At 50.8% G+C, this 22804-nt stretch overlaps 3 protein-coding genes across 7 annotated transcripts; 2 read left to right on the plus strand and 1 right to left on the minus strand.

The window, feature by feature from the left end:
* The first annotated feature begins 271 nt into the window (after positions 1-271).
* LOC140661830 (T-cell surface glycoprotein CD3 gamma chain-like) lies at positions 272-3959 on the plus strand. 2 transcript variants are annotated; one of them, XM_072884596.1, is made up of 5 exons: positions 272-753; positions 1947-2159; positions 2665-2796; positions 3228-3271; positions 3647-3959. In XM_072884596.1, exons 1-5 carry the CDS (start codon positions 681-683, stop codon positions 3707-3709), a joined length of 525 nt encoding a protein of 174 aa, XP_072740697.1. In that variant the 5' UTR covers positions 272-680; the 3' UTR covers positions 3710-3959. The 2 variants fall into 2 exon arrangements, with proteins under 2 accessions (XP_072740697.1, XP_072740696.1); XM_072884595.1 differs by having other exon boundaries at positions 272-2159.
* Positions 3960-6756: 2797 nt separating this feature from the next.
* CD3E (CD3 epsilon subunit of T-cell receptor complex) lies at positions 6757-17215 on the minus strand. Of its 4 annotated transcripts, none has more exons than XM_072884701.1 (8): positions 16807-17215; positions 13207-13316; positions 11728-11748; positions 11409-11429; positions 10678-10875; positions 9732-9884; positions 8581-8627; positions 6757-8231 (listed from the first exon to the last, which is right to left on the minus strand). In XM_072884701.1, the coding sequence occupies exons 2-8, from the start codon at positions 13253-13255 to the stop codon at positions 8175-8177; spliced, it is 546 nt and encodes a 181-aa protein (XP_072740802.1). In that variant the 5' UTR covers positions 13256-13316; positions 16807-17215; the 3' UTR covers positions 6757-8174. The 4 variants fall into 4 exon arrangements, with proteins under 4 accessions (XP_072740802.1, XP_072740801.1, XP_072740803.1 ...); XM_072884700.1 differs by lacking the exon at positions 16807-17215 and adding an exon at positions 14431-14701; XM_072884702.1 differs by lacking the exon at positions 16807-17215 and adding an exon at positions 13433-13477.
* On the plus strand, positions 16837-22755 carry LOC140661884 (myelin protein zero-like protein 2). The gene is made up of 6 exons (XM_072884699.1): positions 16837-17123; positions 19335-19501; positions 19809-20019; positions 20271-20415; positions 20874-20961; positions 21497-22755. The coding sequence occupies exons 1-5, from the start codon at positions 17069-17071 to the stop codon at positions 20932-20934; spliced, it is 639 nt and encodes a 212-aa protein (XP_072740800.1). The 5' UTR covers positions 16837-17068; the 3' UTR covers positions 20935-20961; positions 21497-22755.
* The last annotated feature ends 49 nt before the right edge of the window (positions 22756-22804 follow it).

Below are 22804 nucleotides of genomic sequence, written 5' to 3' on the forward strand. Positions count from 1 at the left end.
CTCCCGCGCCTGCGGGGGGCTCCATGGCTGCGGGGGGACCCGCGGCCGCGGGGCGGCTCCACGGCGGCTGCGGGGCGGCTCCATAGCGGCTGCGGGGGACGCATGGCTGCGGGAGGACCCGTGGCTGCAGGGGGGCCCGTGGCTGCGGGGGGGCTCTATGGCTGCGGGGGAACCAGTGGCCGCGGGGCGACTCGTGGCTGCTGGGGGGCTCCATGGCTGTGGGGGCGTTCCACGGCTGCTGCGGGGTTCCGTGGCTGCGGGGGGACCCGTCACTGCGGGGGGACCTGTGGCTGCTGCGGACACATGGCTGCTGGGGGTCCACACCTGCTGGGGGGTTCCATGGCTGCAGGGGTGCCCGCGGCTGCTGGGGGCTCCCCGGCTGCTGGGGGCCCCATAGCTGCTGGGGGCCCCATAGCTGCTGGGGGCCCACGGCTGCCCGGGGCCCTGCCACCTCAGGCCCAGCTGTCCTCCCCTGCCTTTCCACAGGCATCATGGCTGGGGCTGGGCCGAGGAGGCAGGCTCAGGGCACCTCAGACATCCCCCGGCTCCTGGGGGAGGGAGGCTCCAGCCCCCGGCATCCGGTACCTGACAAAGATCTCAGGGCGGGTGGCGGCGTGGTGAGGAGCTCTCTCCGCGTCCTCTCCTCTGAGCGGAGGAAAGAGCCGCCACCATTTTGAGCCATGTGGAGGGGAAGGGCCCTGGGCGCCTGGGCGCTCCTCGCCAGCCTGGCCGCGGCCAGCTGGGGTGTCCAAGGTAAGTCCATGGGCGTCAGTCTCTGCCCACGGGCCGCTGCGGTGCTGTGCCCCACGCCTGAAACAGGGGCGGTGCCGCGCAGACCGACGCGCTTCGCGGAGACCCCCGGCGTGGTGCGCCCGAGGGACCCTGCACAGATGGCGAGGCCGGGGCTCGTCCCGCACGCTGCAGCGGGTCAGCGGCGGTGCCCGTTGGGCGCTCGCCGCGGTCCCCGGAGACTGCCACCCGTATTGCTTACGCCGCCGGCGTCTCTGCGGTGGTGGGAGGGTGGCTGGAAGCAGGCCCCCGCGGCTTGCTGGGTTTTCCCGTTGCAGCACCTTGATGCGAGGTTCGTAAATACCGATGGGGCAAAGGGAGTGAGTCAGTGCAACGGTTCACGAGGACGGGATCGCTCTGATGACTCTGCCCGCCCTGGACCATTGCTGTCACAGTCTGGAGCAACGTGCATTACTCTGTGGCTGGCTGTGATGGCTCAAACCCACCTTGCAATGACAGAGCATGTAAAGTTGGACTTGGCAGTACCATGGTGTTAGACCAAAGTAGCCATGGGCTTTGTGCCCAGCGCAAACATGCGAGCAGGAGAGGCTGTGCTCTCTACTCTGCTCCAGCGCTCAGCAAATGAGGCAGGGCATTTACTCTCCATTTGCAGACTCTGAAGGTGATGCCTTTGGGCCAAGGAAGCAATTCTGTGCGGGTTTTTTATGCTTTTTGCTAAAAAATGTTTTTTACTATTGGCTAAAAACCCAAATGGGTTTTTGCCTCCCCATTTGGGCTCAGCTCCTGTCCGTCCCTGCTGGTGGAAACATTTCACTTTCTGTGGAAATGTCTCTCACTGCATTTGCACTTCAAAACCATTGCAATCCGTGTGCGGGATGAGGGTCACGCACATATAGTCTGAATGGAGTCTAGGTAGATGCCCAATTCCAGTTAGTTTTCACTCTAAGGGAATTTGGATCTCTAAACTACCCAGAGCTGCATTAATGTAACCACCAGTTGAACGCTGGACTACTTTTCTGCTGGGTAGTCTGCTTTTCCCAGTTTTTTGTTTGCAGTGTCCTTTCCGCTGCTCAGGGGACAGCCTGGTGTGATGTTCTCTACACTAGCCGTCTCCATGAATGAGATCTCTGAGCTCTGCACCACTGTGAGTGTTGAGAACTCCGCTGTGAAGCTCTCTGCTCTCCTTTTTTTTACAGGACAGAAAGTAATTGTGAAGGAAGCCAGTGGGAAGGTGTTCTTGCAATGTGTACTAGAGCGCCAAAGTCAAGTCATATGGTGGAAAGATGGGATTAGGATAGGAAACATAACACAGCTGGACTTGGGTGCAGTTTACGATGATCCCAGAGGCATCTATATATGTGAAACAGAAGACGGAAAGCAAAGCTCCCCCCTCCAGGTGTACTATCGAAGTAAGTGTTGCAAACCTGGTTTCTAGAGCCAGAACTGCTCGGAGTGTTCACCCAAGCAAATTTCTGAGGGAACTACTGATTTCGCAGAGTTTGAGGGTGGTCCCACCAGCGTGCAGAAGTCCTGGCAGCTCCTGTGCTAGGTTACCCTTGCGAACAGCCAAGCTGCACATTCCCCTGTATATGGTGTCCCCGTGAGAGCTCTACAGCCTCGTTTAGTGCCATAACCTGGCACTCATACTACCTCATTGCTAGCCGCTCGCTGGCCCTGCTGTGGCCTGCCCTGAGTGCTGGGGACACGTGGCAGCTTCTGCCACTGCCTTGAGTCACACAGCAAGCCAAACTTAATCCCTGGTCTCTCGCCCTGGGACTGGAGCCTGCCTGGACTGGCGGAGCTGGCTGAGCGCTTTGGGCTCAGGCTGATCCTGGCGGCAGGGCGAAGGCGGCCAAGGGGCAGGGTCCTGGTCATGGCTCTGCGTTCAGTGTTTGCGTCCTTTTGGGCTTCCAGTGTGCCAGAACTGCATCGAAGTGGATGCTCCCACCATCTCGGGGATCGTGGTCGCAGATGTTGTCGCAACCTTCTTCCTGGCAGTTGCTGTGTATTGCATCACTGGCCAGGACAAGGGACGCATGTCACGAGGTGAGGGGAGAACCCTGATGGCTGCCCGTGGGTGGGGACGGGAAGTGCCTGGGCATCTTTAGGAGCTGCGTGGTACCTCGGGACTTTCCATCACTGCTCCCAGAGCCCAGTCACTGCAAGCTGTAGGCAGCAGCCAGCACACGGCGTGTCTAGGGTAGGGATCCATGTGAGCACTCCGTGTCCCCTTCCTGCCCCTAGCTCAGCTTCCCAGGAGAAGCCATCGAAGGCACAAGGTTCACCAAAACATCATCCCAGGGACAGCAGCTGGTGGCACAGGAACATCTGAGGCCTTGCAGGGGCTTTCCACCAAGCCTCCCAGAGGAAGTAAAAGCACAGGGCTGAAAGCAGACGGCCGCTTGGGTTTGTTTGCAGATGTTCACCACACTGCCCATGACTCCCCTGATCCTTGACCACCTTCTTTCTTCATTTAGCTTCTGACAGGCAGAACCTGATTGCCAACGAGCAGCTCTACCAGGTGAGGATGGGCGCGTATGTGTGTGTGCACGTGGGCTTCAGCACCTCTGCGTGGCGTGGGGCTGCGTGATGGGACCGGCACGGCCATGACAGCACAGCTGCTGGGGGATGCTCGACGCCATGAGGCGCCGAGCTGCATTGGAGATTGCTCTCTGCTGGGGCGTTCGCAGCCGCCTCCCCCTGAGTGACCCAGAGGATGGGGCAAGCTCAGCTACCCCCTGCCTCTTACTCTCTGGGGTTGTTAAGCTCTGTGTGCGGGGAGGGAAAGCTTGCCAAAAGCTTGACAAAGGGAAGGCTGGGCCAGCTTCCCCTGTACCCTCCCTCCCAGGGCCGGACAGACACAGCTGTAGCTTGTCTTGCCTTTTTTTCCTCCTAGCCCCTTGGCGAGCGGGACGACGGACAATACAGCCGGCTGGCACCTACCAAGGCCCGCAAGTGAAGTGGGAAGACGCTGGGGCCTGTGACTCCTTCACACCTGGAGTGATACCACAGCAAAGCCACCGCCAGTGCCCAGGAGCACCAGTACCCTGCCCTGGCACTGCCTTCATAAGCTCACTACTGGCAGAAGACAGCGCAGGTTTTTGTCTAGAGAGCCCTCCAGCTCCTTGCCAGGGTGGGCTGCTTGTAGCACGCTGCTCTTTCCATGGCCTCTTGCACTTCTGTATTCCTCTCATTAAAGATGAGCCTATCCCATAGCCTCCCTGCTCCATCGGTTGTGTTGAGGCCTGGGGAGCCGTGCAGTCGCTGGGGAAGGTGAGCGCTGGATGCGATCTGCCTGGATCCCCGCAGATCTGGAAGGCTCCTGCCTGTCCCAGTGGGACACTGCTCTGCCAGTGCAGGCAGGTGCCCATGCTGTGCCACCTCTCTGTGCCCGGATCTGACATCTGGGTCCATTGCTGAAGCTGAGGATGGGGGCCCTTGTGAACGGAGAGGGTTGCTGCCCCTGAAAGTAGCAGAGGCTGGCTTTGTCCCATTTAACTCCCCTTCCAGATGGGGAGCGGGGACACCAGGAGCACAGTGACACTCAGCAGGGGCTGTGTCACCCCTGCAAAGTGCCTGCGTGCCTCAGTCCCCTGGACAGAGCTGGGGGGCTGGCAGGAGGGATGACAGGAGGACGTTTCCTCTGCACATGCAGGGCTTGGCATCTAATTGCAGTCTCCAAACCGCAGGGGCTTGCCAGGTCCCTGGCACCCAGCCAGCCTGCAAGTTGCCTCCGTGCTTAGGGGAGAGAAGCATGAGCACGCAAGCAAGCTGTGCTGGCTCCCCAGAAGTGCTCATGGGGGCTGGGCCCAAAGAAGAAATGGAAACAGCAGAGGGGACGAAAACTGCAGCAGAGACCGTGCAAAACACGTGGTGGCAGAGTGGGCCAGGCAGCGCAGGCCAGAGGCAGTCCTCACTCCCCGCACCTCCGATGTTCTCGGGAGGCTCTCCCACCCTCCTCTGCCTCTGCAACCCACCGGAGAGTGACTCACCTTTGTGGCCAGGCCAGGGATCTTTTGTGGGGCGTTCGGCAACCCCGCTTTCAGGCTCGCTAGCCATCCCAGTGAGTGTGCTGAGTACAGGATGCAGACAAGCAAACTTTCAGAGCCTTTCCCAGCTCCACCACCTTTCCAGACACTGAGCAGCACTGGGTCTCCCCACACCAGCCCAGCTCCTCCGGGCAAGGTCCTTGTTCCCCAGCTCTGAGCAGAAACAGCTAATGTGGTCTGACTGTGGCCAAAATGGGAGGCAGATAACAGACAGGATCACCTAGCAGTTAGAAACCTCAGAAACCAGGTCACCCTCTGCGTGCCAGTTGCACACACCTGTAGGTTGTGTTTTCCTGCTTTTCTAAGAATCCGGGCGACAGGCTTTAGAGAGCACCAGGCTGTGGATTGCCTTGTGACTCAGTGGTATGAAGTAAGCACCAAAAGAGTTAACACTCAGTAAAAACTGGCCACAAGTCTGTGACATGCCTAACACAGCAAACAACACAGACTGTGTGCAAAGCAAAGCCGTGGGCGCACCCCACGTGCCCTTACAGGAATCGGTGTGTGTTCAGCCTTGCGGACAGTGAACAAGAAAAGGACCTGTTTTCCTATGGTGTTGGCTCTTTATGCAACAACATTTTGCTCTTCACAGGAGCAGAATAATGTCTTAGTGGTTTTTCCGCTCTAACCTGCTCCAGTGAAGGGTGAGTCTGATATGGCCATTGCGGGTAGAATATGCCAATACCCGCCTTTGGTCTGCAAAGCCATCTGGGTAGGACCTTATAAAAAAAGTGACCAGCAGACCGCCCAGTTCATAGCACTTTCATCACCACCAGATCTCAAAGCAATGAGCAAAGGTGGCTAACCGCACCCGAAGAGCAGGAGAAACCCGGAGCAGAGTGGGTGGGTATGCTCCGCACAAATCAAAGGCACAGCAGGGGCAACATTTACAACTCATCTATTTGTGAGAGGCTCCTCAGCACCTCACGCTTGGCAGGACAAAGAAATATTTCTGTAGTGCGGCTAAGCACAGAGGCAGAGAGATGTTGTCAGTGGATGGGCGCCGATCCCCCTGAGATAAGGAGAACGTGGGATGGCACTGGCTGAGGCAGACGTGCAGCCCTAGAAATGGTGGCAGAAGCACCGGGGTGTAGCTTGAAGCAAAGATTAACCCTTGTACACCCAGACTGGTCGGAGCTTCTCGCATCCCATTCGTGGCAATAGGCTGTATGGCTGGGCCGAGCAAGCGTCCCTCCAGCAGTGATGTTTTGCAGAAGCTGAGAACGTGGCCCAGAGTGGTTTTAGAGCTGCCGGGAGTTAGTGCTCTTTGTATCTTGCCATCTCCCTCCTAGATGTTCAGCGCCTTGTATGGTAAACCCAGCTGTGCTGCCTTTAAAACCACATCCTGCAGGGTAAGCACAGCAATCCGAAGCATGAAACTTGCTGGGTGTTCATCTCCCCATGCTGAAACTGAAGGGTTAAACCGCCCGCAGCCCCCATCACTGCTGCTGTTTCCTTTCTTCAGAGCTGTTGCTCTGCAGAGCAACAGAAATGTGGCTCGCTCAGCCAGTGTTAGACCAGAAACGTTCCCAGGCACCACAGCATCTCTTGGGCCCTTCTCCTTAACTTACTACCTGCCCCATTGCTGCTGCTTTGGAAACCACAGCTTTTAAAATCAGGCAGACTTAAAATCTGTGTGTTGAGTGCATGGGACCTCAGCTATTTCACTTGCCCCCAGACAGCAGCCCCAGACCCACTCCCCAGCTCCTGTTGGCCCCTGCCCTGCTCTCCGGCCCCGCTCTCCTAGGCACGGCAGTGCATTTTTGTACGTGTAGGTGTCCCCCCCCATCCTGGCACAGTCTGCTCCCAAACCCCTCGTAGGCTGCTGCAAGGTGAGTCAACACAGACCCACAGAAGCTCTCACCGTCTTGGACTACTCCTGACCTGGGAACTCCCCTTAACAAAAACTGGTTTCCTTTAACAGAGACAAAAACACAGGGGAAATCTTTTCCCTGGGGGTGCTGTCTCCCATTTTATTAACATATTACAATTTTAAAATGTATATAAGAAAGTTAAAACAGATCTTTACCAACGGCAAAGAAGCCCACCATCTTTCTAACAGAACCCAGGCAGAACTCAAGTTACAGAGCTGAAAGGGCAGCAACAAAGGGCAGATCACAAGAATCTCAAAGAGCAATAGTTCTGGAAAATGAAACTTGGCCAGCAAATGTACTTGTACACCCCTTAGGGTACAACATACTCGAAGAAATGTGTTTATCCTAGACTACGCTATAGAATATCAGTACCAATGGAGTCCATGGAGTCTCTGGGATGAGGACGGCCTAGCAAAAGGGTTTGATGCTCTCTTGGATTTTGTAGGCCCTGGGCTTTATCTCTGTGGCCCCAGTACATTCATTTCAATTCCAGGGAACAAGCTGTTTCAGAGCAGAGTGCTAGTCCTGGGGCTGAGCCAAAGGGTCTCAGTTCCAATCTGGGAAACGTGAAAATCTGTGCTCAGTCAGGCTGCAAAGCTGATACTCATTGCTAAGTGGGGGTTCAAATCTTAGCTGAAATATCGAAGAGCCCCACTATTTAATAGTAACAAAGATCTAACACTCAGCCAAGCACTTGAATTTCCCAATAGGAGGCTTTCAGATGGCTTGGGAAGGCACCAAATCCCCATGTGACCCTATGAGGATGTTCTGTTGAAGGTCTGAAACATAAAGGTCACTGGATGCAAAGCGGTACTCAGCCCCACTCATTTCCTACACAAGAAGGGCTGGGGGATGGACAGGTCGGTCTGCATGTACTGGTAGAAGTGCTTCTCATTTTTTTAAAGGAAAACTGTTCTTTTGGACTGAAATAGTTTCATTCAAAGCACTGGCTTTTCTATGAAAATGTACCATTTTGTTTTTAATATACTGACTGCCTCTGTTCCTTTTGTTACAGTCCTGAGCAGCAAAACTAAGATAAGCGATGAACATGAGAGCAGGACAAGGTCAGAAGCCAGGCACTGTGAGAAGGACCCACTCTTTGCCCACTAGCTATCCAGGGAGGCACGGGGAGCAAGTGGAGGCACTCAGGGTGGAAATTAAATGGGAGGGAAAACCAGAGCGTGCAACTGGAGCAGAGAGAGAGAGAAGTGTGAGGGAAAAGGAGGCCAGGAACCACAAGTGAGGCTGCAGTCCTTTAATGAGAAGGAAAACGTCTCTTGCCAATGTGCTCGTTTGATTCTTTTCCCTAATGTCAAACCGAAGGCTGAAGGAACACATCAGGCTGGGACAGCGGATGGCAGCAGGGTGCCTGTCCTGTGCAGCCGCCTGGCTTACCCCAAAACGCCTGGGCCTCAGCAGGCCTGCAGAGAACCGGTACCAAGCTGGGCAGACGCCCTTAGCCCCTCTGCCGCTGTTTTCCAGCCTGTCATCCATGGGAATTTCAGAAGCCCCTGGATTCCAGGCCTGCGTACACTTCTCGCTGGCCTTTCCGGATGGGCTGTGGGAACAGGAGAGATGTTAATTTGGGAATCCTTATTAACACACCCTCGAACAACGCCAGGGTCTTGGTCCACACAATACGTGGAGAAAACTACAACAGAGAGAGCAGGTGTAGTGCTGCTCTGGTAGCGTGCACGAGAAGCTGCAGTTCTGCTCCCGACCCCCTGTGTCAGCCCCATGAGACGGGGCTCCCCCCTCGCCACCTTTTTCCTCTGCTCCCGGGAAAGCTTGGAGGTTGACTGGATGCTTCTTCAAAGGAGCAAAAAGGATACTGCTACAGATTCCCAGCTCTGGCTATCCGTCCCCAACCAGCAAAGAGAGATGGAAAAAATGCAGGTTCTCCATACCTCGTAGTCCGGGTTTGGAACGGGGGGAGGACGCTGCATCTTCTGACCTGCAACGGAGGCAAAGAGAGGTCATCGTTGGTGATGATTCATATAACAGCACGAGGGACTTTCACGGGGATGAGCCCAGGGTCATGCATACCATGGGTCAACTTGCATGGCTTTATTATGAGCTTAGAGCTTTTAAAGACCCAACTGCTGCAGGCAGGAGGCCTTATGATCATTTTGGAAGAAACCAGCTTTCTTTTAGAAAGGGTAAATTTCTAGCTTTCCTGGCTGTGAAGAAATACTTGAAAACGAGAAGGCCCCGTAAGCACAGGCCCAGGCGACAGCTCCACAATATGCATACCAGATCTATACTCCTCTGCCTCAGCAGGCTGCACAGGCACGAGCACATCATCGCATTTCTGTTGAACCCAGCACACAACATGCACAGTAAGCACACAATAGGGAATTCAGACCTGCTGAAAGATTTATATCAGCTTTGTGGAGGCTAGGGGAAAAGTGGCAATGCCTAATCTGCACAAAGCCTGGCTGGTGAGTACCCATGGTACTTGTCTGCCAGGCAGTCTCCTGGTACAAATGTCACCGCCAACACTTCTTGAACAAATCTGAACCAGCATCGTGAGGTCACCACCCTGCATCACTTTGCCCTGGCATTTATAACCCATGAGCCCCACTGCTGGACCCAGTGGGTCACCAAACCATGGCCTCAGAAGCCAGGAATTCAAATTTATAGTTTTAATAACACCACAATTTCTAATCACATGTTCTGTGTGCAGGCCTGATTCTTGGTCTTTGATTGCCTGAGACAGCAGCTGAGCAGGCCAGGGCCAGGCTGGGTTTGCGGCTACACTTGCAAGCTGACCGTCCGCCGTACAGTGTTTGTTTCAGCACAGACTCAACGCTGCTGCACAACAGCCTGTGAAATGGCCTCCTATGGGCCGGAAGCCTTTGAGACAACACGGCAGCCGCACCCATCCCATACAAGAAGGCAGCCCGGAGCAACAGATGTGGCAAGCAGGAGTGCTGTTTGGCGAGGTCTTGGAGGCTTGGGGGAACAGAGGAGGCTCCGTTCACTCGGCAGGGGCACATGCTTAATTTAGTGCCTAGCGCACATCATGGAGAGCGGAGACAACTGAAATGGCTCTTACCTCGTGGCCGACTGCCAGCACTAGCGCTCGCTTTCCCCTTCCTGTCTTTGCTGAAGTAATAGACCAGAATCAGCACCCCGAAGGTGATCAGAAGATCCGCAGTGATGATCCCTGTCACTGCCAAGGCATCCAGCTCCTCACAGTTTGCGCACACTGCCAGGAGAGACGAAGGTGCTCAGAGACGGGCACCCTTCCTTTCCAGCAAGGAAAGTCCAGGCCTCACTCATCTGCTTAGCGCTCGCAGAAAAGATACAGCTCTGGGTGGGAAGGAGAAAAGAGCAAACAGAAGGGACGGGGGACAGCGCAGGCCATTCTATCCGCCCTGCCAGTCCGGCCGGCAAACAGACACAGACCGGGGGCTGGTGTGTGCAACCTCCTTCGCTACCCTCTGCCGTTTGCATGGCCTGACCGGAGCATGCAAAACATCTCCTAGACCATTGCCCCCCTCTGCCTATGCTGGACTCTAAGTCCTGAATGCAGAGCAGCTGCCCAAATTTCAAATGGCTCAGAGGCTTAAATCACTCTGTCAGGGTGGAGGTAAACTCCCCCTGGTTGATGGGTCACGGCAACCAGGCTGTGTGCTCCCGGTGGGAGGTTTTCACTCTGCAAGAGAAGAAATGCCTCTGGCCTTTCTGACAGACTCTACTCTTGCCTTGTAGCATGGCAGAAACTGTATAAAAAAAGATCGTGCGCTGTATATGTGGGAACCATTGACATGCAACCAGCTTGAGGGCAGCGGAAGGGAAGGGCATAGAGAGCAGGGAGATTCCTTTTGCCAAAAACGTGCTCTTGGACTCTTTTACTGCCCACACAGAGCAGGAAGGGCCTCGGCAGAATCGCATTCACCCAGCCCAGCAGCACTAAGAATCAGGTCTCAGCTCCTAGTATCTGTCACTGAAACGCAGACTTTATCTTTAGCCTGTAGACAGAGTGCTTTTTCACTCACCTCTGGCATTCAGGTACATTTCACGCTTCTTATCACCTGACGAACAACTCACGTTGACAGGAGAGCTGCCGTGATTCTCTATAACATACTTCCTCTCACTGCTGTCTTGTTTTGTCCCAGTTAACTCCCAGACTACGTTGCTTTCAGGCAAGGGACATGTGATTGTCACCGTGGTTCCAGAAATCTCCACCAGGAATTCTTTATTGGCAGGTGGGCCAACGAGAAGGGAAACCAGTGTTATAAATGGCTTCTGAGCAGGCTTCCCTGCCCACCCTTGATCCCACCATGACAGTTTGCTCTGCAGAATCTTTGATTTCATGGTGTAATGTAGATTCCCTGTGTATGTGTCTTCTGCGTGCATGTTTTCCTTTAGCTTTTTACACCGATTCTTCACAAGACTAAACAGTATCAAAATACCATCACAGAGTGTTCAACTTCATGTCAGAGAGCCTGGCCACCTGCCATTCATCGTTCTGTTTATCCATATACTTGCTGGTCTCTGCAAATGGCCAACCCTGCTTGGACACCACTGACAATAATTAGGGGCAACTCGTTATAGCTGATTTTTTTGATCGGTGATGACAGTAGCAACTAACGAACAGGACTATTTTTCCTCCTAAAATACTGCTTGAACTCAAATATTTCGGTCTGCCTTTTAGTCCTCACCTGTGAGGCATCTTCAGTCTTTATGTCATGCTAAATAGTTAAGAATGCTGGTAAAATACACTTACCCTCCTGTGCTTCAGTTTCATCTGCAAAGGAGAGAATAATAGGTGTTAACAAATCAGCCCGCTATTACCTTACTGCTTGTTGCTGTTGGAAAATGCCCAACCCTGCCTGGGGATCACTAGCAATAATTAGGGACAATTCATGACAGCCAATTTTTCAAATCAGTGAGATCAGTAACAATTAATGAAGAGGGAACTTTTCCTATCCCACAATATTTGTAAAATTCAAATATTTCTATTTGACTTTTAGTCCTCACGTGTGAGGCATAGTTGGTCTTTTTATCGTACTAAATAGTTAAGAATGCTGGTAAAATACACTTACCCTGCTGAGCTGCGGTGCCAACTACAAAAGAAAGAATAAGTGTTAAGTAATGTAGCTATTGATATCGTACACCTTTCCTACTTCAAGGAAACCTTTCTGAACCCAGCTGCTTGGAAGAGATGTTTATACTCCTGTATTTGTGCTAAAGGCATTAGAAGCGTTCTGTTAGCTGAGACAGGATGTTGTTTTGAAATGAAGTCTTCTTCTTCGGAAGCCATTTTTAACACGGACTAACGCAGAATGGAAATTTGAATGATTTTCTGACCCAGTTTAGAAAAAGGGTTATTGCAAGCTGTCACCCAACAATTTTGCTTTATTATCATGGACCAAAGACTGCTGGAAAATCATGCCTGGTTTCTGCAGTAAAAGAACCACTGTCCTCTGCAAGAGTGCACTCACTGGAGGATGGGACCCTGACACTTGATGTAACGCTGTAAAGCAGTTTACCTATGTGATTTTTCTCTCTTGGTAGGAAACAAGTAGCTCCACTGAAGCCGCTGGAGCTGGAGTATTTTAGAAACAGTTTTTAGGAGGTCCGAATCAGACTTGTCATTTGCTTTAAAGAATACATTTGTCGATAGAAAGTAATGTAAGTAAATAAAGGAGTGACCTGTATTCATGTGTTCAGCGCTGTTGTCTCAACCCAGGTAATGCTTGCTTTACAATAGGAGTTACTGTAACAAAATTGTAGATTTGAAATTCCACAGGCATAGGACTTGGCTGGAGAGAAGGTGATCTGATGCTTTTTCCTTTGTATGAGATGAATTTAAATTTGAAAAAAGAAGAGGCCATTGCTAAACTGAATGTTTTGAATCTTCTCAAAAGAATAGCAGTTGGTATTTGCAGCGCATTGGTAGAGTAGCTGTAGTCTTATTGTAGTGTCGTTTAATTATCTTTCAAACTTATTTCTCATAGTTACCAGCTTCTTTATAGTCTTTACAGGTACTCTGCACTTCATCCTAAACCAGCTTTCTAAATGCTGGTCAGTTCAAACTGGTAACATGGCAATTGCTACCACTCCCAAGATATCACAGTGAATCTGACGTTATTTACCCATGATCACAAAACGGTTTAAGAAAAGTGCATGAATAAAGCATAAAAAGAAAAATAAAAACACAGAACCTTATAGTTCACACTGCTGCAGAAAGCAGTGCCTCAAGCTCCAACCCTGCTGCATGAAGTTTGGAGATCAGGTCTCTTAGTGAATCAGCTAGTAAGCAAAAATTCACTAGGGACCTTCGGTTCTTTTCTCTAGCCTGAGAGGGTTGGATTCCCGTTTCTCTGTCCCGGCAACCTGCACTCTGAGGGGAAGGCTCACTCTGGAGAGCAGCAGCTCCATAGGCACTGCACATGCCAGTTGCAGAAGATGTGGCTGCAGGTACTTTGCCAAACCAGTCGCACGTCCCTATGCTTTCTCCTCTGCAGCCCCTGGGCAGCCACCCTTCTGGTCCCTGTGGGCTTCTGGCCAGCTGTACTCACCCACACACAGCAGGAGTCCCAGGAGAGGCAAGGACCGCTCCAACCTCATCCTTGTGTTCCTCCTTCTCTTGCTCTTCTCTACCACATTAGATTGGCATCACTGAGGCTGGCTGCGAGGGAAGAAAGAACACATTGGCTTTTCAAGTTCTCACTTACAAGAAAGAGGCCCAAGATTTTTCCCAGAATTGTGTACGGCAATGAACTGAGCAGTGCTGGGGAGACTCACTGTTTCCAGTGAAACCTGCAAGCAGCCAAGACAGACACGTATGATAAAATAAGCCCATGTCAGGAAGTGTGGAGGCTCAAAACGTCTTCATGGAACGTCACTGACAGCAAGGGGTGGCTGCGCTGCACCAGCCCAGTTCAAGTCTCGAGAGAGCTGTTGTAACTGCCCTAGGAGCAGCAGGAGAGATAAATGAGCCTGGATTAGATTTGCCACCAGGACCTTCCTAACAGCTTTTCAAAGCCAGTGTTTCTGAAGTTCGAACAACTGCAAGCAACTTAACATAGGAGGGAATAAACAAAGGAACAAGAAATGCTACAAGCAGCTCAGCACCTAGAGACACTGTACGGCCAGCAGAAACGAGCCTGAAGGCGCCAGGCTGTAAAACCCGGGGGCTTTAGGCACTGAGGATGGAGTCTGGACTCTACTTTTGTTATTTTGCTCTAACACAACCCATTTATTCCTGCTGCCTCTTCAAAAGCGGTGTTTGCCAGCTCCTCATCCAGACCCCCCTCTGCGCACATGCTGACAGCGAGGAGCGCGGCGAAAGCGGTGGCTAAGTGCAGCAGCCCCTGCTGCAAGCCTCTGACCTGAAGCTAATGCTCTGCTCCCGACAGACACCTGATGATGGCATGCTCTCCCGTTAGGAGGGAACGTGCTTAACTGTGTTGCTGTTTCTCTTCACTTTCCGTATAAGGCTGCAAAAGCAATTCTACACTTTCATGCAGCATCCGTACTCAAGTTACGAATTGCACCTACAATGAAATCAGCTTTGTTTCTTTAAATCACATCTATGTCTGTCTACTTACCAGTCTAGCAGCCCTCACAAAAGGTGAATGCTAGGGGGAAGGCTAAGGCTGGAGAAAGCCTCTGTCTCACAAGCTGCCAAAAGCAGAAGGGACCACGGTGCAGCAAGCCCATCCCGAAAGCCTGAGACATCCCTCCACGCGCAGCCGGAGGAGCCCAGACCCTGGGCTGAGACACCTCTGCCACTGGCTCACCTGGGGGCTTTGCACCGTCCCTTCTGGGAAGTCCTCGATGCCGGGACTTCCCGTGGGTTTGCTAACCCGAGTGGAAGTGGCCCGGCTCCACTAGAGGGGGCCCCTGCCCCTTCCAGCGCGCCCCGCTCCCACGCCGGCTCGCTCGGGCCGGCCGCAGAACGGGGAAGCCCCGCAGAACGGGACCGTCCTCTTTCCAGACTTGTCCCTGAGGCAGGCAAAGACCTCCACGCCGCCGTGGGACCGCGGCAGGGGCCCTCGCAAGCTTTGCTTCCGGCAGGGATGCTGGCGCGGACGCAGTGGGAACGCACCGTCTTTCCACTTCCCTCTGCTTGAAGCCTCCAGAGGTGGCAGAGCTGCTCGTATCGTCGTGGGAATAGCGGGGATCTGAGGGCCGTGTCCGAAGCAGACATTGCAAAGCCCCCCAAGGCTCCCTCCTTCCACAAGGGCGCACTGCGTTTCTGCGCCTGCCACGCGCATCTCAAGGGACTCCTTTCCAGATGCCTGGAAGGACGGAACTGGCTTCTTGCTCCTTCCCAAGAGCGCACCATTTAATGACACGGCTAATGACAATGTTGGGGGCCCTTATTGCATTTATTGAGGTGCTCTCTTTAGCTGTCAGATCTTTCTCTTACTTATTTCTGTTTCAAAATGAAAAATGAGAGAATTTGTTACTGGAAAGGGTGCCGGGGACACGGTCTTCTCTTAACAGTTAGAGTCAGCACGTTTTGAAACAAGATGTTGAAGGTTGGTAAAAGTCTGCAGGTAAAGATCGGAACAGACCCTCTTCCCAGTCCTGTGCGTTACACAAATGTGGTCTTAAGTGGGAGCCGGTGGTGTTGCTACGTGGCCAGAGTGGCCAAAGGGCAGTTAGAGCAAGAAATACACTTCTCCTACTGGAACCTGCACGGGCTGCCCGAGGATAAGAAGTTGCTGCTGTGCAGAAAGACCATCTTAGGAGGTGGCAGCAAACTGACTGCTGAGCACTGCCTTACAGATACTCGAAACAAAATCTGAAAAGGCAAAAGTATCCTCTGCTTGCAAAGCAAACAAACGAAAAGCCCCAGCCTAAAAAATATGTATGGTGGCAATGAAAGAAATGGAGATGATGTTTTGGAATAGTAACTCAGTGGAAATCTGGGGAGAGGCAGCGATGAAAGGTTAACATAGGCCCAAATTATTCCCATGAAAATAGAGATATCTGGTGTCGCAGAGCTATTAGCAGACACACGTTAGCAGAGACAAGATTCTCTGTGCTGTTCTGCGGACAATCCACGATACTGATGTCCTCAGTGCTTTTTTACAGTGCCAAATTTGTAACTTGAAGTTTAAAAGTTAAAAATAAATTCAGTATTCTCCCCAGAAATTGCCGCAAGGATGTTACAACAGCAAATGGGAGGAGAGATGTCCACATGGTCGCTTCATTAGCAGGAAGTCTGAGAGTCCTTCTGCTGTCCTCTTTCCACCAAAACCTTGCTCTGGCCAGTTCTGACATCCTCTCAGTGTCCCCCAGGTAATCCACAACATCCCAGTCGGAGCCCACACTGCTGCACAGCAAGAGTGCCCTCACTCTGCTCCTTAGCTCTGAGCCGAAGGGAGCCCTTCGAGACACCCAGAGGTTAGGGCATCCTCCCCGTCCCTGCCGTGGCACCACTGCAAGGAAAATTAGCATCAGTCACAACGGAATCTTATAACCTGGGATGACTTCTTGGAACCAGACCATGGACCAGACACAAACACAGCCACAGCCAGCAGCAGGTTCTGCTGCTAAAGTGATTTATGGTCTTCGAATGCAAACATCCTTATTTTGCCAAAACTCGTGCACAACTCGGTTTCATGCTCTCACAACTGCCACGTGCCACCGGGAAAATATTTTGTGTCGCACTGAGTTTCTCTAGTACCTTGCGCTGCTTGTTAAGCACAGTGGGGTTTCCCCAGCTGGGCCTGGACTACCACCGGGCTGGACTGATGTCCAATGTAATTGCCTTCTGACTTTTCTGAGAAGTTTACAAGCACCCGTTAATGCAGCCTCCAGTTCTTCTGCGGGATGGCTGCAACCAAGTAACATTGTAAGATCACTCCATTTTACTGTAGGTACCTGTGTTTCAGTAGCACATTTCCGTCCTCTGGACGTGTGCCCACACTGCTACCACAGACTGTCTGTTTTGGGTTGCTTTTTTTGGATTGTTTGCAGGTTTCTTGCCAAACAAATGGCCCTCATTCCTTCAGGCTATCTATAAACACCTTCAGGCAAATTTTCTTTTAGGAGCAAAATTACCTCCCACGAGAGGGGAGTGGTTTCAAGTGGAAGCTGGGAGGAGGGATGATTGCAACACAAAAGAGCAAAGGAATATGGGAGGCAGAAGAAATTAATCTTACCTTGAAAATCTCCCTGTTTTACACACAGAAGTGAGCTGTGCTGGCCGCACCTCGCCTTTCAGTGCAAGGGCAGGGAGTGCTCTCTGACTCAAGCAGGACGGAGTACTTGCATTGCCTCGCAGGCCAAGCGGAGAGAAAGGAATTTGCTCTACTGCGCCGGGAAGGCTTTCAGAAACTCATCTTTCATCCAGTTATCGAGAACCTGAAACGAATTTCTCCTTCCGGCACTGCTTAATCCGTGGAGGTGGGATTTATCTTCCTGATGGATGGCCCCGGCTGGCTGGGTGCTGTGCTCCTCCTTGGGGTACAGCTCCGAGGTAAGGAAACCTGGAACAGTCTGGCCTCAGTTGCCATCTTGACTTTCCTCTTCTGATCCCTTAATTATCGTCCTCATTAAGGCAGTGACTTTATAGGAGTCTCAGATACTTGTTGCGGATGATCGCTGCGATTCTTTCGGTCTGGGGTTCACTGGAAGTGACATGAAGTGATTGAGTTTCTTTGACAAACAGGTTTAGGCGTGTTCAAGCAGAAGAACACTAATCTCATTCTGAGCTCTGGTTACACATCTTTTCTGCTCCTGCCAGGAATCTGGACTTTACTCCTAGATGTTTTTTTAGCTTTGTTACTAGACAATCAGAGATTGTTAAGCAGCACTGGGTTTAGATCCTTTACACAGCAACGATTCCAGACCGACAATAAACTTGCTTGATTTTTCAGTGCTTTATATCAATATAGCTGGAATCGAAGAACACCATGTCTTGCCTTCCCAAAGGCGTCAGCACACGGATATGCTCAGTAATCTGTCATGGAAAAAGTATTTTGCACTTATTTCCCACAGTTGTTCTTTTAAAGAAGTTTAAAGTGAAAAGATCTGACACTGAATCTTTGGATGAGAAACAGGATCTCTGCCAATGAAGTTTTTCAAATGTGAACACCTTCAATGTTTTGGCATTTCAAATATTTTCTCCTTTGAGAAAAGAAATTATTTGGCAAGGAAGTCTTTGGTTATAAATTATTTTCAGATACAGGAAATGTATTGATTGTCTTTCTTAGGAAACCACATTTTACAACCCCAGATAAGCTTTTTTTTGCTTGAATCACAGTGGGGTGAGTTAACTCGTCTTCCTAAAGAGACAGGAAATTATTAATGTTTTCTTTTTCTGCGGGGATAGTTTGACCAGTGAGGAAAAGGACTCTAATGGGAGCACATGATCAGGAACAGGGAGGACTGTCCCTTTCAGCAGTAGCAGCAAGATTTTTAGCTCAGCACTGCTGTTTTGCGGAAACTAACCCACTAACTCAGCGAGCTAAAGCAGTCGGGCAAGCAACGCAGTGATTGAGGGGAAAAAGGTGAGAACTTGCAGCAGCACCGTTTTGGTAGCACCAATCCGCCAGAGCGATCGAACTCTGTCTGGAATGGCAGGGCAAGCCAGAGGACAACTAGGGCTCAGGCGTGAGGCATCTTCACCAGCAACCCTTTGGTGCTCCTACTTTTCGTTGTTCTTCTGTCTGTGTCTTGATGCTTGTCTCTCTCTTGTCTCTCTCTTGCTGATTGTCTCTCTTTCAGGGCAGCTTTGAGTTAGCGATGCCAACTTATTTTTAAAGTGGCAGCTGTGGTGGTTTGGTTAACAGAGGATGTTTCTTTGACAAACAAATGCTTACAGATTTACCTTGACGATTTCCTTTAGAGTTCCTCAGCCTGACTATATTTGACTGTAGTTGTCCAGCCATAATAGCCCATATTAACCTTCTGACAGACACTTCTTACATCAATAAGAGCACTTTTTGCCGTGGTGTACATGACACTGAGGCTGATAATACAAACTGTATAAAGGAAAGTTCTAGCATGGGAAATTGCAATTGTTTATTGGGGCTCAGCAGTCCTACTTGAAAGAAATCTTTCTGATTTCTTTTCTAAAGAAGACTTCTCTTTTCTGAAGAAATCTTCTTGGGGAATTGAGTGCAGTGGAGTGTAATCACTTGTGAAAATGTGACCAGAACAAGCATGTGAAAAGTTATATGGTATCTTTAGTGCCAGTCAGGAGCAAGCGTATATTTAAGGAGGGGCGGCATTTACAACAGCATTGCACCTCCTCAGTGTCAAGTTTGCTCATGCCTGAAGAGAGGCATTTCCCCCCAAAACAAAGTCTATTGTCCCTATAGGCAAGTCCTTCTCAGTGGTCCTTTCTCAACCAGTTATCAGATCTGTAAGTGTGTAACTGTGCAGCCACAAAACTACAAAGAAAGCACTGTACCAGCAGTTCAGATGAGTGCAAACTCCCTTGAAACCAGCGCTGTGCAGCCTGCACATCAACTGACAAAATCCATGAAGCACAGGGGATCTCTTGGATTCCGCATACGCAGGATCACCTCCCTCAGTAATTACATCTGTGTGTTTGTGACCGTCAGGTTAAACATTGACACGGATAGATAAGGCGGGCTCCTGCATATGGAGTTAAGGACAGGTGATGAGCTTCCTCCTAGACAGTAGTTTTCTCTAGCTCTAACCCCCGCTGTTTTCCCTGCAGCACTGTGGCCTGCGGCAGCCGTGGAAGTTCACACTTCCAAGGAGGTGGATGCTGTGAATGGCACTAACCTGCGGTTAAAATGCACCTTTTCCAGCAGCAGCCCTATTAGCCAGCACCTGTCAGTGACCTGGAACTTCCAGCCCGAGGACCTGAGCTCTCATGAGCCGGTAAGTGAGACCTTTGTGCTCCGTTTCATTGGCGCACGCTTGCCCAAACCAACCAGTCCCAAGGCCCAGCACTGGATAAGCCCAGTGACTGCAAAAATCCCAGGTGTGGGTATGGGCAAGCACAGCTGAAACGCACAAGGCGCTAGCTTTGGAAATGGCCTCAGAGTTCATCTGAGAGCGACTGGGCCAACACAGCTCTCCTCAGCTTAGGCCATGTGCCTCAGCCGGTGCCACTCCACTTTCACGTGCTGCTTCTACCACAGGCTGTACAGTGCGTAGGAATGACAGCTTCCTCTCTTTCTTGTAGGTATTTTATTACCTGAAGGAGCCCTACAAGCTGTCTGCCGGACGGTTTAAAGAGCGAGTCACCTGGGATGGGAATATTGAGCGTAATGATGTTTCCATCATTGTCTGGAATTTGCAGCCCACTGACAACGGGACATTCACCTGCCAGGTGAAGAACCCACCAGACGTTGATGGCACAATTGGTGAAGTGCGACTCAGAGTTGTGCAGAAAGGTGAGAGGCCAAGAACCGCACCAGAGGTCACGTGAATTTAGCCAGTGCGAAGCATTGGCAGGTCTTCCTCCACATTTGGGAAAATAGATGGAAGAAAAGGGATTATAAAGAGAAAGCAGGAGGGTAGTTAATGGCTACAAGGAAAAAAGGAGCCTGAGGAAAGGTTATATGCATGGATACAGGTTCCCAGCCCCATACCAAGAGCTCTCTGTGTGTCTCTCCTGTTCATTTATCTGTTTCTCTCCATGCAGTGCATTTCTCAGAAATCCACTTCCTGGCAGTGGCCATTGGGTCTGCTTGTGTTCTGATGATCATTGTGGTGACAGCTGTGATTATCTGTCGACACCATCAGAAGAAAGCGCAAGAGAAGAGCATCGAGGTGGCAGACGCTGAACTGTAAGGACAGAGGAGAGAGAGAAAGGCTTCTGGGAAAGCTTGTCAAATATATCTTCGTAGCTATTCTGAATCATTGGCTTGGACCCTACACTAAGCGTCTACAATGCAAAACTGCCAGCACAATTAGCAATAATTGGCTGCTTACTTGCAGTCAGAACAGAGCCCCAGGATGGACAAGCTTGGAGTTCTCATTTCGCTCTTGCCCTTCACAGTGGCTCCTCACTCAGAGAAGGACCCAGCTGTTGTGGTGGTAGTTGGCAGATGATCACTGTTATTTCCTGCATGGACCTGACGCTGTGGTCACCATGCATGTAGCATGCTTATTATCTTATATAACTTCTTTTTGTATGTTATGCCTGTTATATGTAACTCAGAAGGTGACTCTGCTGCTCAGAATGTCTGACGCTGATTTGGGCTTTTTTTCTTTTTTCTTTTTTTTTTTCCTTTTTTTATAACAGTAGAGAAAAGGAGAATCTGAAGATGAGAGAAGAAAAGGAAGCCAGCCCATTAGAAGACTAGAGGTCTTCGATGATATATACAATGCAGGTATCCATTCAAACATTCTCTGATTAACATCTCAGTATTACTGCAGACTTTCTAAGAGTTTTACTGAGGTATTTCACTTCTATGGCCATCGTAGCCATAAATAGAAACAACTGAGACCACAGTTACACTTTGTTCTTGAGGAGCCTTCAGAGAGACTGACAACTGAACAGGCAGTGGAGACAGAACTGCCTCTTAACTGTAGAAGAGATTTCTCCACCCTAGCGTTGAGGATCATTGGTAGGAAAGCCGTTGTTGCTGCTTTCTGGGACGTGCCTCCTTTGTGGATAAAGAGGAAGGAATTCATTTCCTTTCAGGAGTTTTGAATCTGCTTTTTGATTCATTTAATCTTTATTGTTTTACAATTGCTACAGGAAGACTGAAACTGTTTCCAGATTTGCTGGCTTTGCTGAAACATTTCAGCATAATTTTTACCCACTCAATTTCTGAGGTCAGCAGTTGCCTCTACTGTTGTTTCTTTCAGCAATAATCCTGAGTAATGAATCTGTTTTGTTTTTCTCATAATCTTTCTTTTTAGGTACTTCTAAAGCAGATGGTGAAAGCTTGTAATTTCAGATGTTAGAACAAAGCTGAATTACAGACGCCTCATGCTGCGAGTGTGGTATTCCTGCTCAACCTGAAATTCTTGCAAGGAAAGAGGATGACATGAACATGAGTTGTAAATTTCCTTCCTTGAAGCCAAGCAGGAGGAACGTGCCCCATGAACAAGGAACTTTCCTTAATCTTCACACCTGCAGAACGTGAAGAAAGCTGCTCTGAAGATGAAAAAATGCCAAAAGATTTGAACAAAATGCCAAGATAGCTGACTGAACAGAGATTTTTAAAGCGTCTGAGCAGACGCACTCTTGCACCTTAAAAATCGCAAGGTGCATATGTGTTGCCCTATTTTTCCTCCCTCAAAATCCTCTTTGACATCACGAAAAGGAAGACTGACTACGTGAGGGATCGGAGGAGCAGCCAGTTGCTATAACGTACTTTAAATCTCTTTGCTACTTTAAATGGGAAGTATTACAGTTCAGGAATGTATGCTGTTTCTTATTAGGGATCATGTTTACCAGTGGGTGTGTTTTTCATATTGCTCTCTCGAGCTTCAGTAGGCTTTGTAACTATGGTAGCTGAGGACACTGCCTTCTGCTGCGCAGCCACGCGCTTCGGCAGCTCCCTTCCTTTTCCCACTCCGGCTCTGCCGGTACCTCCTTTCCCCTCAGCTCTCCAGCCCCGCTACCCCCTTCCCTCTGAGGGAACACACTGCCGCCAAGCAGGACGCTTCTTTCCCCCGCTCAGTGGCCTTATGCGCACCGCTGCAGGCACCCTGAAACTTTGGCTGGCAGCGGCTGCTGCGGTTCCAGCTCAGAGACCGCCCTGAGCGAGTGATGCTCTGGTGGTGCGCTGTCCCGCTGCCGACTGGTGTGCTAGCAGCATTCCGTGGCTGCTAGCACGGTATGGGGCTTCCAACGACAGCAGCGGTATCCCACTTTCTCCGGGCGCCGACTGTGGCCCAGGCGACCACCAGCGCATCTCGCCCCTGCCTCTGATGCGCCCACTTAGCACATACCCTGTACTTCCGCGGACTTAATCTCTCTAAGGCAAACGAAGCCCCAGATCATGGAAACCACGCACCTGTTACGGTACTTAACCAGCACCAAATCAAAACATCAGCCCGTTTGTTTAAAGAGTGTTTTTATGACTTTATAGCTCTACCTGTAATGTGCCGGCCACATTATCTGTTTGCGTGTTTTCGTCTTCCACCACGTGTCATAAATAAACGCCTTGTGGAGAGCAGTGCGGGCGTTCTACAAGCGCTGTGACGCGGGAGACGCGCGGT

Source organism: Ciconia boyciana, chromosome 20 (assembly GCF_034638445.1).
Source record: "Ciconia boyciana chromosome 20, ASM3463844v1, whole genome shotgun sequence".
In the NCBI taxonomy this organism is placed as follows: domain Eukaryota; kingdom Metazoa; phylum Chordata; class Aves; order Ciconiiformes; family Ciconiidae; genus Ciconia; species Ciconia boyciana.